At 42.8% G+C, this 16,831-nt stretch overlaps 1 protein-coding gene and 1 pseudogene across 1 annotated transcript; one reads left to right on the top strand and one right to left on the bottom strand.

The window, feature by feature from the left end:
- Positions 1-618: 618 nt before the first annotated feature.
- On the bottom strand, positions 619-3,216 carry LOC143875367 (exocyst complex component EXO70B1 pseudogene; annotated as a pseudogene).
- A 5,346-nt stretch (positions 3,217-8,562) lies between these two features.
- On the top strand, positions 8,563-9,643 carry LOC143875351 (PRA1 family protein B4-like). The gene has a single exon (XM_077376957.1). It carries the CDS (start codon positions 8,704-8,706, stop codon positions 9,355-9,357), a length of 654 nt encoding a protein of 217 aa, XP_077233072.1. The 5' UTR covers positions 8,563-8,703; the 3' UTR covers positions 9,358-9,643.
- The last annotated feature ends 7,188 nt before the right edge of the window (positions 9,644-16,831 follow it).

Here is a 16,831-nt window from a genome sequence, read left to right as displayed (position 1 = left end):
GCCTTTCTCCAACTCATGGATGAGAAAATTTCTCTCAAGCTCCTATGTGGGACTATTTATTTTGCCTTGGTTTAGAGAGCACAACATTCACACACATATCAAGGTCTTGGGTTCAAGTCCCCATTCATACAATTGATTCTAGTTTTCAAAGAAAAAGAGGGAGAACTTTAATTTGAATCTTCCCTCCAAATTTTAAACACAAAGCAAAAGCATCTTTGACTTTTCTATTTAAAATATTTGAAATTGTCCCACACAAGCAATAGTTTTTGCTAAAAAATAAGTGAGGACGAAGTGTTTTCGACCTGACGCTGGAATTTGAGTTCTTTTTATGTGTTTCGGCTACTTCGTTTTTCATCGCTGCTATTTCTTTTTATCTATCAGGTGTGAACTTCTTAGCACAAGACTCATCGATGTGGAGATAGATCCTAATTGTCAATTGACTACAGAGTGTAGTTCCAACCATCTTATCTCATTTTCACTAACGGAGTGCCAAAAAAAGAGAAAGTGGATGAACAAGTGATACATTTAAGGAGTACTATCACTACTTGGGGATGAACACAAGAAAATTATACCATGAAATGAACGATATAGGTAGTGTTTGTCTGATATATCCATAAATTGGCAAATACCCACTAGTCCACTACCATTGAATCAATCGAACATCATATCGCAAGAATACACAGAAAAAATTCTGTAATCTGATTCCAACCAAGACATGCAGAAATCCTCTAGAATCTATCTCAAACAAAGATCAGGACAGATTTCTGTGATTAAAGCATCACACACTGAACTGCAAAAGATCTGTACAAGTTGTTCTTGACATATAATATTATATGGTAAGACATTGGAGTATTACCCAAATCCAACACCCATTGAGTTTGAGCTGCAATAATTTGTTTTGGAAGAATATATAAATTTGGAAATGCTAAAATCTTATATCAACATGATTGCCAGTAGTAGGAGATCAACTGTGTAAGGATATTTGACTCAGCAAGCAGAGGATTTGGTAGGTACTATCGGAGAAGGCATATCGTGGCCGGGCTGTTGCATGTGAGAGCAGCCACCTAAGGTGAACTGAATGAATAAGACAAATCTTAGCCTTCTGCTATGGTCCCTTGCAAACCCATAAAGAGGGAGAGTGTGTGTGTGTGTTTTTCTTCTCTGTACTCACTTGAGGGAGCCACCTGTGGTCGTCCCCTGAAAAAGCCCATTAATCAGAGTCTCTACATCATCCACACTGTACTTGAGATAATTCTCTGCGTTCCTCCCTGCTTCAAGAAGGTTTTGGAACCTACTCAAAAAGCTCCGATAAGCCGGAACCACATTTCCGGCAACCAATATGCTCACATCCCTCCGCTGCTGATCGTCCACCACAACCCATCCCCTCTGCGCCTCGCAATTCTCCTCCAAATACTCATTAAACACCTTCAATTTCTCCCTCACAACCCTCTGATTCAACCTTCCCGGAGACGATGATTCGCTATCCATCTTAAGTGCCGCCATTACCTTCCCCCACGCACATCGCTGGTAATTCACCTGGTATTGCCGGACTTTTGCCGTCTGACTCCTTATCCAATACTCGCCGAGTAAAATCCCTAGCTCACTATCGCGAACCTTCTGTACGATGTATCTGTTATTGTTCATCAGGAAAATCGCACTCAGTCCTGGATCTCCATAGATCTTTGATTTCGCCTCTAGATTGCTCTCTAACAAATCCATGATCCACTCAATCTGGATTGATAACGACGAGGAAGAAGATGACCTCTCGGAGGAATTCTCTTCTAGGACCTGCTCCAGAGTCTGGCGAGAACCGCCGGCGGCGCGTAGGTAATTCATCACATACCTCGTAATCGAGTGAAGGCCACCTCCATATACTGGTTTTTTAGCTGGATCTCTACGAATCAGATTCTCAAGCTCCATAAAAATGCATCTAATCGCTTCGCCTAATCTCTTCCAGATCGCACCTGCTTCGATCCGGAGCAACGAACAGTACTGATCGGAGAACACCGATTCGAATTCCGGCATCAGATCGCGCATCGTCTCGAACAGATCGAGCACACGGAAGAGACGTTCCGGCGATCGGCTCCCGATCGCGACCGCATCAGCAAAAGTCAGTAGTTGAATTGCGGTGCAGCGGCAGACCATCATGAAGGAATGATCAGAAACTGAGGGGGATAGACCAGAGAATATGCGATCGCAGAGGCGACGCTCCGAGGGGAAGAGGATCCGGAGAGCAACATAAGTTGCACGGATCCAACGGTCGATATCGTCTTCGAGCTCAGACCATGAGAGTTTCTGAACTTCTTCAATGCTTCTCTTCTGTAACCCTAACCTTGAGATGCTCTCATCGAGGAAATCTCTCCGGTAGCCGGAGTAGATGTGAGCGCATTCCTTACCGAATCCGGCAACCACCATCCGCTTCGCGATCTTGTGAAGTTCCAAGATCAATCCGGACGGGAGAGCGTCGATGAGGATATCATAGTCGGGGAGAGGATACGCGACCAGAATTTGATCTTCTCTGTCAGAATCGGTGTCGAAAGAGTAATTTGTGCGGGAATCAGATCTCTCGCTCAGCTGATTCGAATCGCTGCGTTCGATCAGAGTTCGGAACTCGTCTTCGAGTCTGAGCATTGCCTGTTGAAGAAGATCGTCAGCTCGGTCTAGGATCACCGCGATGGGTTTCTCGACGGTTATCGGATCCCAATCATGGATTGTAGAAACCAGCTGGTCGACGGTGTCAAGAAATGCTGATGAATCTGTAGAGTCTGACCAGATCGGACGATCGGAGGAGAGGAATCGAGAGATCCGATGATCGAGAGAGTTTATAGTCTGCTCGAGTGAAAGAAAACTCGTCGGATCGTCGTCTTTGATCTTATTGGAGAGCTTGTCGCTGGAGAATCGTCCGTCGAAAGCAGAGAAGATTTGGAGGATGTCATCAGCCATGGTTTCTGTGTTGCCAAGGGTTTTCGCGATGTGGCTTGCGATTGCGATCAGCTTCTCTTCCCCGTTTTCCTCCATGAAAAATTCTCAAACTTCCTACTTCTTCTTTTTTTTTTTTTTCCAGTTGTAGATTTTCACAGAGAAAATAGGGTATAGTGATCTGCGTTGGAGAGGAAAGAGAGAAGAGAAGGGGAGAAAAGGAATTAATGAAGAAAGAACGCGTTTTCTGTAAATAATATGTCAGTGGGAGGGGGATGAAAGAAAACAAGAGTAAACGGGAGGAGAAGGAGAAGGAGAAGGAGAGGCGGGCGTGGGTACACGACATGGCTTGAAAAAGACGGTCCGACGACAAATATTGAAAAAACGAGGGGCGCTTTTGCCAGAATTTGACCCTCGCTCCCTGGATATAATATATATAGATTTTTTATTGCAGTGTGTTGAGGGGTGTCCTTATCATTTGTGGGCAGAGATTTAGAAAATCAATACTTTGAGGTGGGGCCCACTGCAGATCTTTGATTTATTTCCGTTGATCCGACGGTTGATATTACTTAATCAATTTTATTTTTTACTCGTGGCCCACCTACGGAGCGCATCAATTTCTCTCTTTTTAAACATGAATTTTGTCACTTTACACTGTAGTCTCTACTGGTTATTGTTTCCATAATGGCTCATCCATATCAACAAGGGAATTGCTAGCGTCCATTGCAAAAGGCATTTCGCGCGGGCGGCTCTCGTCTGTCTCATTTCAGACCAGCCACCTTGTGGATGGAGACAAAAGCTGTTATCTTCAGGTGGCTCGGATGTCCAATCCAAGCATCCCAAACACAGGGAATGCTTGTGTAATCAGAACCGTTGCTCTCGATGACACTCCATGTGGCCAGATTAAGGGCTAGGATCATCTGATCAAGGTGGGCGGAATGAGAAAGGACTCGACCAAAGTCCACGCGGTATATGTGGGGCCCAAGGATGAATGCTATCTAATAGACAAAGTGGGGATGAAAGAATTGGAGAGGCAAGTTCTTAGTAATGAGGTTTGAAATTTCTGGGTCCTAATTTCAACTTTTTTTCCTTTGTTTTGTCTAAAATCCTGGTCACGAATGGGAGATTAGCAAAAGTGAGGAAGCCACTTAGTTTGCCGAATGCCATTTTTTTCTTGTTCCCTCTTAAATGAAGATTGAATATGATGGAGAGGAGGTCAAAATACAAGTGGAGGCTTTTTGTTGAATGATACAAACCCTTAATCTGGTATGGATGGGTCATGCATCAAAATTAACTCCCAATGGACGAGATTCTTTCTCTTCAATTTGTAATTGTAAAATGGACAGGGAGCAACTAAACTAGCAGCCAACATCTTCTCGAACTACATTAATGATAGCTGATAACCAATGAAATGGAGGGATATTATCTTTAAGGCCTTGCCTGCAAAGTGGATATAGAAGGCGTGTGACAGAGTTAAATGGGGTTTGTGTAGACTACAGAATGGGTTTGGACGCTAGATGGTTGGTGTGGAAGTAAGTATTCATTTGGAAGGCCTCGTCATGGATGAGGTGTGTACCAAAAATTAGCTCCATTGAATCATCCTAACCCTTCCATTTGTAGAGGGGAAAAATGTGTAGATTTGTGTCCACTTTTCCCCCCTACAAACGGAAAAGATAAAAATAATCAAACAAGCCACAAGATGAACACCAAGATTTTACATGGTTCGGCCAAGCCTACTCGACGGACGAGAAACACGATCTTCCACTATGAGAAAAACATTATACGTGGATTACAATGGATTAATCACAAACCCACAAAGATGCAACCCTTTCCTTGCTCTCTCAAACCCAAGATCGTACAAGAGTAACCCAAGATAAACCCACAAGAGAAAAGCCCTAGAAGAAACTCCAAGAGGAACTCAAGAAAAAACCCAAAGAAGAACCAACTTTCTCCTTCCTTCTCTCTCTCCCTTCTCTCTCTCTCTCTCTCTCTCTCTCTCTCTCTCCCTCTCTTGTTTTGCCGCACAAAGAGAAATCACCCTCTTTACTTTTTATACATAGGTTTTCTAAAAAACCTAAAAAAGACACTTTCCAAATTGCCTTTGCCTTCCCACCCAAGTAACACAGTGGGTGAGAAATAAGGCAATTTTCCCAACAATCTCCACCTTGACTTATTTCTCAGCCACTTGAAGATTTTTCGTTGATGTCTCCATCGGTCCGCTATTGCCGCAAACCGTCATTGGCCTTCTGAAGTACCAGCTACACACCCTCAAATCACCTTGGTTATGACTCCTCCCGATTCGATCAACACGACCAATGCACATGTGTAGCTGTCAACCCGTTGACTCACCCAGTCAACCTTGGAGAGAGATCTCGATCCATCCTCCCCAACGCGGGTACTGTCATCCTCTCACCATCATCCGCAACCCCAGAAACCTGTCTCTGCACCAACTGCAAAAGAGACCCTACGTGTGCGCACGTTATCACTCCGTTTCCAACTAACCATCGATTTCTTAGGAACACTAGTCACCGTGTCCCCAACCAGACGATAAAATCCACCACACTCATCTCCTTTCATCAGAACCATACAGCCGCATGTGATTTTCATGGCTCTACCTGCAGCTGAAAATCTGCAACCCCTGGAGTCCAACCGGCCAAGAGACACTAGATTCTTTCACATCTTTAGGACATACGCCACACCACCCAAAATATGAACCACTCCATCAAACATTTTGATCTTCACCGTCCCAACTCCTGTGACGTCACAAGTAGACCCGTCACCCAAGGACACTACACCCGCCCTTGTCTCTTGAAACATATCAAAATATTTCCTCCTGGAGCATACATGAACAGAGTACCATGAATCTAAAATCCAATCATCATGAGAAAAAGTGTGATTACCTGTGGAGACCGTGAGAACGTCTCCAAACTCTTTTCTCTGTTCATCTGTTACCGTCACCACAGTATTCATAGCACCATTGTCCTCCTGATCAGCTCAGTTCGGACAATCCCGCTTAATGTGGTCATATTCCTTGCAACGGTAACATTGCACACCCTTTCCATAGACCCTGGACCTGCCTTTTCCTGATCCCCTTCCAGACAACCTTCTTCTTTGATTCCCATCATGAACAACCAACCCATTATCTTCACTTATACCAAGAACATGTTTCTTCTCATTCGATAAGTGTGACATTGTGACTTCCTCCATCTTTATCGTATTCTTACCATACAATAAAGTGGTCACCAGGTTGTCATACGAATCTGGAAGTGAAGTAAGAAGCAAAAGGGCCTTGTCTTCTTCCTTCAACTTTTCGTCAATCTTGTAGAGCTGATCCACAAGTTCGTTGAACACCGTGATGCTTTCCAAAAGATTTTCTCCTTCCTGTATCATCAACCCGTACAATTGGCGCTTTAGATACAACTGGTTGGCTAAACTTTTTGACATATAAAGCTTTTCCAACTTCTCCCACAATTTAGGCGCATCTTCTTCTTCCATAACGTTAAACATAACGCTATCTGCCAGATATAGTCGAATCATGCTGACCGCCTTCGACTCAATGTCTTCCCACTAGGCATCTGTCATCTTCTCTGGCTTCCCATCCTTACCCTTCAAAGCCTTAGCTAATCCCTGTTGAACTAGGATGCCCTTCACCCTCATTTGCCATAGGGTGAAACTGCCCTTTCCGTCAAATCTGTCAGTGTTGAACTGAGTAGAACTTGATTTTACCTCCATCTCAGATTACTCCGCCCTTTACGGTGTAGCGCTCCACCTTGAACGAGCATCTTTCTTTGCCAATCTTTCTAATCCCAAATATCGTTCTAATCGCGATCCAACCACAACACCCAAGATTACTCTACTTGGCCTCGACGATCGCTCCAATCACAGCTTTGATACTACTTGTTGAGAAAAATCCATCGGGCTAAACCAATCCGTTCGTGCAGGAATTTAATGGAAAAGATAAAAGTAATCAAACAAGCCACAAGATGAACACCAAGATTTTACGTGGTTCGGCCATGCCTACTCCACGGGCGAGAAACGCGATCTTCCACTATGAGAAAAACAATATACGAGGATTATAATGGATTAATCACAAACCCACAATGTTGCAACCCTTTCCTTGCTCCCTCAAACCCAAGACTGTACAAGAGTAACCCAAAAGAAACCCACAAGAGATAATCCCAAGAGAAAAGTCCTAGAAGAAACTTCAAGAGGAACTCAAGAAATAACCCAAAGAAGAACCAACTTCCTCCTTCCTTCTCTCTCTCCCTTTTTTTTTCTCTCTCACTCTTTTCTCTTTATCTCTTTCTCTCTCTCCCTCTCTTGTTTTGCCTCACAAAGAAAAATCACCCTCTTTACTTTTTATAGATAGGTTTTCTAAAAAACCTAAAAAAGACACTTTCCAAATTGCCTTTGCCTTCCCACCAAAGTAACACACGGTGGGTGAGAAATAAGGCAACTTTCTCAACACTCTAAAAAAAACCTTTCGTAACTTGGTTCTCTATTCTTATCAACGGATCAGTTAAAGGATTCTTAAAATCCTCTCACAATCTCAGACAGAGAGACCTGATATCTCTCTTCTTTTTATTATTTGGCTGACACTAAGTAGAATGCTTGAAAAGGGAAGGGGGTGCGATTTCACCAAAGGCTTTAAACTCGGTTACTCAGTGGTGGACTTGACTCATCTTCAATAAGTTGATGACACTTTGCTTTTTAGGGCTGTTTGGATACACGGATTTTAGAATCCTTGATTTCCTCAAAATCCTGGATGGAAGAAGAGAGAAGAAAGGACACTGTCTGTCGTTTTCTGTTTTCATGCCCTTCTTTCCTTTAAGCCAGAGAGCCGTAGATAGTCCTGTTTCCAAGTTTTAGAAATCTCAAGATGGGGGAGTGATTTCTAAAACCTGGATTTCTTACTTAAAAATCCAAGAAACAGTGCCCCGCAACTTGATCATGACCCCTCTTCTACACTGTTTTCAAACTAGAACCTGGATTCTAAAATCCGCATATCCAAACGGCTCCTAAAGTTCTAAAATTGAATGCCTTAATACAATGTCACGAGGTTGTGATGGGGTAAAGAAAAAAACTTTGACAAGTTGGAACTGATGGATTGTCTTCCTAACGAAGACAAATACAAATTTGCAGATATGCTTGGTTGTTGAGTGTACCAATTTACTTACAAATACTTTGGTTCTCGTGTGATTGGTGGAGACAAGGACCTAGGTGTGTGTTTTTTGGTAAGTAAGCTAGGATTAAACCTAAGACCTCAGGGTTGAGATACAATGCCCCAACCACTTGAGCTACAGGTCCAATCTCTCTTCTTTTCCCTAGGTGAGAATAAAAGACATTTGATTTACCCAACTTCTGCCTTGTTTGTGTCATCGTATCAATTGTTTTACATGGGAACAATAGGGCAAAACAAATGGCATTAAGATCGCCTTGATCGGATGATCCTATGCCCTAGATCCATCTAACCTAGATCACGCATCATTCAGATTTCCTTACAAGAAGAGCAAAACCCTTGAATTTTGAAGTCATCATCTCTCTTAATATCATCATATTCAACAAGATCAACGGTGTTGATCTCTCATTCATGCCTCACATAACCCTTATACTAGAGAGGTGAACCTTCGCCTCACGTTCCTCCCTCCTTCCCACATGTTCCTCTAGGGCCCTAACCGTGTATTTTAAGCCTCTTCACCATCAGTCAAACTAACCAAACGCCTGCAAAGTCTCTCTCGCTCTCTCAGAAAAAATCATCCACCGCCTGAAAATAGAGAAACAACAATGGCTCAAACTCCTCCTCCTCTCCCAATCTCCAACCCCCAAACCCTCCCTCCCACAACCACAACCACAACCCTAGCCACACCGGCCCTCCAAGCCTTCGCTTCCCGCCTAACCGAAACAGTCCGGCAAGGCTTCGCCCAACGCCGCCCGTGGTCTGAACTCCTCGACCGCTCCGCCTTCACCCGTCCCGACTCCCTCTCCGAAGCCGCCTCTCGCCTCCGCAAAAACTCCTCCTATTTCCGCGTAAACTACCTCTCCCTAATCGCCTCCGTCCTCGCCCTCTCCCTCCTCACCAACCCTATCTCCCTCCTCGTCCTCCTCGCTCTCCTCGCCGCCTGGCTCTTCCTCTACCTCTTCCGCCCTTCCGATTCCCCTCTCGTTCTCTTCGGCCGCACCTTCTCTGATCGCGAAACCCTAGGCGTCCTCATCGTCTCCACCATCGTTGTCGTCTTTCTTACCTCTGTTGGATCTATACTTGTCTCTGCTCTCATGATCGGTCTCGCCGTTGTTGCTGCTCATGGTGCTTTTAGGACCCCTGAAGATCTCTTTCTTGATGATCAGGAGCCTGCGGCTGCCGGATTGCTGTCCTTCCTTGGTGGTGCTGCATCTTCCGCTGTTGCGACCGCTGCTCCTGCTGTTGCCGCACGCGTTTAACGGTCTAGATCTGATCTGGTCTGTACTTTTTTTTTGGCCTTATTTGGTAGGAAAATATGATTCATGGAATTGTTTTTTTTCGGTTATCTTTTTCTAGGGTTTCCCCTTTCTATATACATGTGTAGATCGGGGTGGGAATACATGTAATTGAGACTTCTGGTGAACCAACAATCTTAGATCTGGTTTTAAATTTGTTTTTGGTTTATGTCGAATTCATGTGACTTTTGATTGGGGGATGATGGATGGCCATTTTTTTTTTTATGGATCTTCTTTGAGCATTGGTTTATGGATAGTTATTGATGAAGTGTGCTGTGATATTTCCTCTCTTAAGATTGACAAAATTTGTGGAACTGGTAATTGTTTGATCTCAATTTTAGTCGGGATGGTCAAGTCTTTATGTTTTAGATCAGATCTTAGTTTTGAAACTTGTGCTCATGTTTTTATTGCTATTTATGGACAGGTGCAATTGACATCTTGTAGATCTGTCTTTTTTTTGGTTTTCTTTTTCTTCCATTGTTATACTTGGGATTTCCCTGAATGCATTGCCATTACATCTGGTGTCAAGATTAAGGGATCTAGATGAGGGGTCCTTGTTTCCACTATTTCCCCAATCCCCAAAGGCCCACACACGCACATACAGGTTCAACCCTGTCAATATCTGGTTGATCTAAGCAATAACCTCGTTCTGCCTCTAGTTTTGCAGAAACTGAGGAAACATCAATTTCTTATTGTTTGTTCATTGTGATTATTGTAAAAGCAGTCTGTTATATGGGAAGGGTGGTATAATTAATGAGTTTTAAAGCAAGGTGTCCTTGGATTCTTACTTTCTTTCCATCTTTTACCCTTTTGTTTTTGGATATTCAGTTTTTACTGATAGTGTACTTGTTTTTGAACCATTTGTCTTTTTCTTGATTAACCCGATGTGTAGGTGTATGCAATGGGCATTGATTCGTCAGATCACACTGTCAAATCATTCTAAGAAGTAGCTACATTATCTCTTTTTTGCAAACTATAACTCATAGACAATATCATCACTGAAATCCCAATAGGCAAACTAAGAGAGAGAGGGGGGGGGGGGAGTTAAACCCTAGAAATTGAAAGTGCAACTAGCCCTTGTTGATTGATAAATAAACAAGTAGAAGATGCTACCACAAATATTGCACCAGGAGAGAGAGAGAGAGAGAGATAATGAACACGAGATTTAACGTGGTTCGGAGCAAGACCTACGTCCACACTCCACGTTGTGTCCGCACGCGAGTTTCACTATCTCGATCCTCCTTCAAATGGCCGGATCAATGAGCCAATTACAATGACCAAGCTTCTCCTTTCTTGGGCCGAAGCGTGAGACCCTTTACAATCAAGCTTCTCCTTTCTCAAGAGCCAAAGCGTAAAATCCCTTACACACAAGCTTCTCCCTTCTCAGGGGCTAAAGCGTGAGACCCTCTCTACAAACAAGCTTCTTCTTCTATAGGGTTGAAGCGTAAAACCCTCTTTACAACAAATGGAAGCAAAAAAAGAAATAAGCACTCTCAAGCCTCTTAATAGGCAAATACAACTCTCAAGCTCACAAAGTTTTCAAATGATTGAAACTAAATGCTTATGGAGATCTCCTTGACAAGTATTGGATGCAACTCTAAATGCACAAGAGGTTGAGGAAGAATTATTTTGATTTAGAAAGTTAAAAGCTCTAGAATTTGATAAATGATATTTCAAAAGGTTCTAATGAAGGTCTTTTACGGGGTTTATATAGCCCTAACAAGTTTATGGCCGTTTGGGGGCAATATAGTAATTTCTGGGTCAAGAAAAGTAACATGCGCAGGCCCCAACGGCTCTTTTGCCAGACCGGGGTACGGCGGTCGCCCGCTCTTTTTTAATTTCAAATTCAAAATCGCCGCGGTTGACAGGGGTGGCCGCGGTCGTCCGCCGAGGGCTATCTGTCCGATAAAACATTTGGCTTAAAACATAGCGCGGTTGACCGAAGTTGTGCCGTCGCCCGCCAAGGGCTATCTGTTTGATTTAAAAGTTTTGCTTAAAAACATTCCGCGGTCGACCAGGTCAGCTCGGTCGCCCGCCAAGACCTTCCTGGATGGTTTTTGAATTTTCAGAAACTCCGTCTGAGGTCGACTGGCTTGCTCCGGTCGACCGCCCCGCTTATCTTCGGTTGATCCTGGAATTTCAGGCATAATCTCGCGGTCGACCGGCCTTGCTTTAAAAACTTGATTTAAACATGGAGCTCAAGGGACTTTGGGCCATGGTCTTTGGGCTTTAGACATGTGTTTTCAAATACTTTAATGAACTATGAAAAATGATTTTCAAGATGATTTGAAAACATTAAAACATGCAAACACTAAATGCCAAGAGGACTTCAATGCATTCTAAAATATATGAACCTCGAGTCTTCTTGATCTTCATTCTTCTTGGGCGCTTGCATGAACCTTTCCTTGTCTTGAAATTGTCTTCAAACTTGCTCTTGCGCTTGTGTTCCCTTGATTCTTCGATAGACCATACGGCTTGAAGGTTGACCACCAAGACTTGACTTTCTCCAAGACTAGCCCTTATTCGTCTTGCTTCAAGTGTTGATATGAATGAAACCTGTCTAAATCACAACACTAGCAAAGCCATTAGCGTCATATAATCAATTTGAGTACGTAAATCATCAAAACATAGATAGGGTTGAACCCTTGGGCTTACACGGTTAAATTTTGATGAACGTTTCCATAAGAGAGATAAGACATCGAGATATTTGCAGTTTTTTTATGTTGCACCAAAGAATGTAATGGCAATTATTGTCATTTTTTCACTCTATCACAAGTGTATAGAAGTTTATGGCACCGTGAAGGTGTATCTAAAGAGTGTTTGGTTGAAATAACACTATGGAAAAGAATGAAAATACCAGGGTTGTGACATGACATCCAAGTGGAGGTGGAGTGCGGAGGGGAGTGTTTCGTTGTAAAGGGAAAGTGAAAGTGAAGGGTGCGTGTCATTAACAAAACAAGGGTGTGTCGTTTACAAAATAAGGGATTGTCATTCACATCCTCCTCCTGAAATTTTTTGCAATTTTTGCTACTCCGAAGATCATCTGCGCCCTCTACAACGTCTCCTCCAAACCATTCTTTTTGGGCCTCAAGATGACTTCACCAACTCCTCTATACCATTGTCACCCTCCCTTCTCATCTTCGTCACCACATGCTACAGCTCCACTATCACTGAATCTTCCCTTTTCTATTATGTCCTTTGTAATCATCTCCCCTGCAACTCATCGACCTTGGCAAAATAATCCCGCAAATCTCCAATCGTGAACCTGCAGAACAGGTCACTGAGTTCTGTCTCGAGTTGTAGTATGGTTTTGGGGTGGTTAAAATAGAAGTTCATGATGTGTGTCCACCCATCGATCCTAAGGAAAGCATTATTAGATGAAGGGGTTCACATTGGGAATGAGATGATTAGCAAGGAGCATGCTACATCTTAGACGGTCGTTGATGTTTCTTGAGAAAATTTTCACATCTTTTGCACCCAATCTTTTTCACATCTTTTGAATCCTCCAACAATGGTTTTGATCTCGATTGCCCTTTCCAAGAACCCGGGTTTGTTGTTCTTGGTCAAGGGCATTGAGAATGTTTCTTTACATTCCAATGTAAAGAAATCAGTAGCTAGAAATTCGAGAATTAGGAATTATGATGGTCGTCATCATCAAAGTCTTCACTTTGGTTGTCATCTTCATGCCAGCATATGAGGGCAACCATGCTCTCAACCGCTGTCAGATAGCGAGAAATCCAATCGGATCTAAGATAATTGATCATATGTACCCAAATCCCCAGAGTACCGTGTTGTAGGTAAAATGTTGCTGATCTGACAAATTCCCGAAACATGGGAATACCTTCCATATTAGGAATGGTTCGAAAGGGTGGAGGCAAATTGCCACATCTTCTTAAAAAATATCTTGGACTTGCCTTCTTTTTCTGCCGCCACTAGTCTTGCCAGGATCCTCCACTTTATAAGTGTATTTCTTCGTCTCTATAGAAGTTTTTTTTTGCCAATTCCTTTCCCTTCACTTCCATTCTCATCAAGACATACTCTCTCTCAATTTGAGAGGAGGGTGCCAATTTCTATGCCAGCTCAGTCCACAGGGGAATTAACTTCCCCTTCAAATTGGCTACCAACCACAAGACATGGCTGAAAATTCCAAATTTGCCACCCACCCCCCCCCCCTCCCCTAAAAAAAATAAAAATAAATAAATAAATAAACACACACACGCCGCTGCAACCGCGAGAAAAGCAGGGCAACCTGACGCCACTGCAACCGGCAGAAAGCGGGGCAACCTGACAGACCCTGGGGCAAGGAAGCTTCAATGAAATATTTCTTGTCCTGTCAAATGTTGATATTTTCATCCCATAAACTTGGGGTTAAGCAATTTATTTGCCGTGGTTTTGTTTCTACTAGAAGCATCATAGATTTAGTGACTCCTTTGGAGCTAGGGCTGGCAATTTCACCCGAAAAAGCGGGGATCCGCCCCGCCCCGCCCCGTTTGGGGAGGGGATTCCCCGATTTGAAAGGGGAAGGGGAAGGGGAATATAAAAATTCCCCGGTGCGGGGAGGGGAAGGGGAAGGGGATGGAGTTGTCCCCGCCCCGCTAATCAATGCCATTTTTTTGTAAATTTTTAAGTGTTTTTTTTTAAGGAAAACTACTAGAAACTCTGTGGATCGGCTACAAGATTCCCCCAAACATAAACTTAGCTTGTCTTTTTCTTTTAATTAGCTTCTGAGAGCATTTTGGGAACTATAATAACCTTTTCACAGATGTTGAAATAATAAAGACAAGCTGAGAGCCTGAGACGCTGAGTGTATGCAATTATCAAAAAATCGTAGTGCCAACAAAATTTTAGGGTTGGATTGCAGGTTTTAATTTTCAACAAGAAAAATTTAGCTACTAGAAATTTGTTTCATGTCAGCACTAGACTGAATTGCAGTTAAAGAAATAAGGCATTTGTTGATTTTGTTCTTTTCTCCATTCTCATTTCTCATGCTCATCTGGGGGTTAACATGCTATACAGAATGAACTAATGAACATTATTTTGCGTGTGTGAGCGCCCACTTATGGACTTTTAAAGTTCATTGTGACTACTGAAATAGTTACTTTTTGCACATTGGCTGCCTGTTAATGAAGGTAATCCTGGTGCTCATTTCCTATTTATCATTCCATAATTTATGCAGAAAATTGCTGAAAGATGAGGTCCTGTTGTTATTTATGTTTGTTGTCTCATCCATGCATTTCTGATTTTGTCCATCTGTTTGTTGATCACATGAATAGAATCATAGCATTCATCACAATATTGTCTGTAATGGACGTAGAAGAAAGAAGCTCTGTTTGCTGGTTTGGTTGGGTTCCAAAGAGGGGGCGGGGCGGGGATTTTGTCCCCGAAGGATGCGGGGAGGGGAAGGGGATTAGATATTCCCCGCGGGGAGGGGAGGGGGATTCCCCACCATCCCCGCAGAGGGGAAGGGGAAGGGGAGGGGGAAAATTCCCCGCAAAGGGGAAGGGGAAGGGGAGGGGGAAAATTCCCCGCAGAGGGGAAGGGGAAGGGGACCCCAACATCCGGCCGCGACCCGCCCCGTTGCCACCCCTATTTGGAGCCATATATGTGTATTGTAATTTGATGGGATAAAAGTCAGATTTTATAATCAGTACTAAGGCTCATGTTACTTGTGTAATATACATTAGAAAATGAAACCACTCTGTTAATGAGTATAAAATTGAACTTTTAGTTTTTCCAATGGAAAAATGCTAAACGGAGGCCAAAGATGGATGATATGGAATTCAAGAAAATATCCCAAAACCTAAGCGAATGGATGGAGAGGGAATTCTCAGAAGTGAAGATAAGATTGGCCATATTCCATGAAAAAGGACAAAACTCCTGGTCCCGACGGTTTCCCCATTGCTCTCTTATAAAAATATTTGGAAGTCATAAAGTTGGAGGTAACAACTTTTTCTGATGAATTCCATAAGAGAAGAAGATTGTGCAAGAATCAAATACTACTTTCATCACTTTAATCCCAAAGAAGGAGGAGGGAGCTTTTGAGCTTTTAAGCTACTTTTTTTAGCTTTTGAGCTAAGAAACATCAGCTTAATACATAGCATCTATAAGATATTGGCAAAAATACTGGCAAGGAGAATTAAAGAGGTAATGGAAAACATTATATCACAATTTCAAGGAGCCTTTTTGAACGGGAGACAGATATTGGATGATAGCAAATGAAGCCATTTATTCTAGGAAAAGAGAAGGGGAAAGAGGAATAGTCTGCAAAATCGACCTAGCTAAGGCATATGGTCACGTGGACTGGGCATTCCTTGACTTCATTCAAGAGAAGATGGGATTTGGTCATAGATGGAGAAAATCGGGGGGAGTATGTGGCATGTTGTAATATATATATATATATATAGAGGAAAATGATTGTGAGCTTGAAGCTCATATAGCTTATATGAGCTTGAGGGCCCAAACACATGTGGGCCCACATTATTAGGATGATCCAAACCATTCATTTGAAAGGCCCTTACATAGATAGGGTGTGTACAAAAAATCAGCTCCATAGGATCATCCTAACCCATCCAAAAGTGGAGGGCAAAATGGACAGACACCATTTGCCACAAATCTGCCCATTTTTGCCCTCTGCTTTTGGAGGGGTTAGGATGATCCAATGGAGCTGATTTTTGGTACACACCCTATCTATGATGGGGCCTTGCAAATGAATGGTTTGGATCACCACAAAAAATGTGGGACCCATGTGTTTGGGCCCTCAAGCTCATATAAGCTGTATGAGCTTCAAGCTCACCATCATTTTCCTCAAGCTCATATATATATATACATATATATATATGAGGAAAAAGATGGTGAGCTTGAGCACCAGCCTTATGGCGAGCTTGAGCTCCCAAAACACATGGATACCACATTTTTTGTGGTGATCCAAACCATTCATTTGCAAGGCCCTATCATAGATAGGGTGTGTACAAAAAAGCAGCTCCATAGGATCATCCTAACCCATCCAAAAGTGGGTGGTAAAAAAGGGCAGATTTGTGGACAAACAGTGTCTGTCCATTTTGCCACCCATTTTTGGATGAGTTAGGTTGATCCTATGGAGCTGATTTTTGGTACACATCCTATCTATGATAGGGCCTTGTAAATGTATGGTTTGGATCACCACAAAAAATGTGGGACCAATGTGTTTGGGAGCTCAAGCTCGCCAAAGGATGGTGCACTCAAGCTCACCATCCTTTTCCTCTCTCTCTCTCTCTCTCTCTCTCTCTCTATATATATATATATATATATATATATATATATATATATATGTGTGTGTGTGTGTGTGTGTGTGTGTGTGTGTGTGTGAGACATGTTGTAAGACTTTAAGAAGAGGGAGAGGGGCTGACCGTCCAAGCCATTTCCAAGTGGAGTATGGAAGCTGCCACCACAAAAAATACTT

Source organism: Tasmannia lanceolata, unplaced genomic scaffold, assembly GCF_043159265.1.
Source record: "Tasmannia lanceolata isolate RefF3 unplaced genomic scaffold, GAP_Taslan_0.1 ptg000002l, whole genome shotgun sequence".
In the NCBI taxonomy this organism is placed as follows: Eukaryota; Viridiplantae; Streptophyta; class Magnoliopsida; order Canellales; family Winteraceae; genus Tasmannia; species Tasmannia lanceolata.
This window is presented reverse-complemented; position numbering and strand designations above follow the sequence as displayed.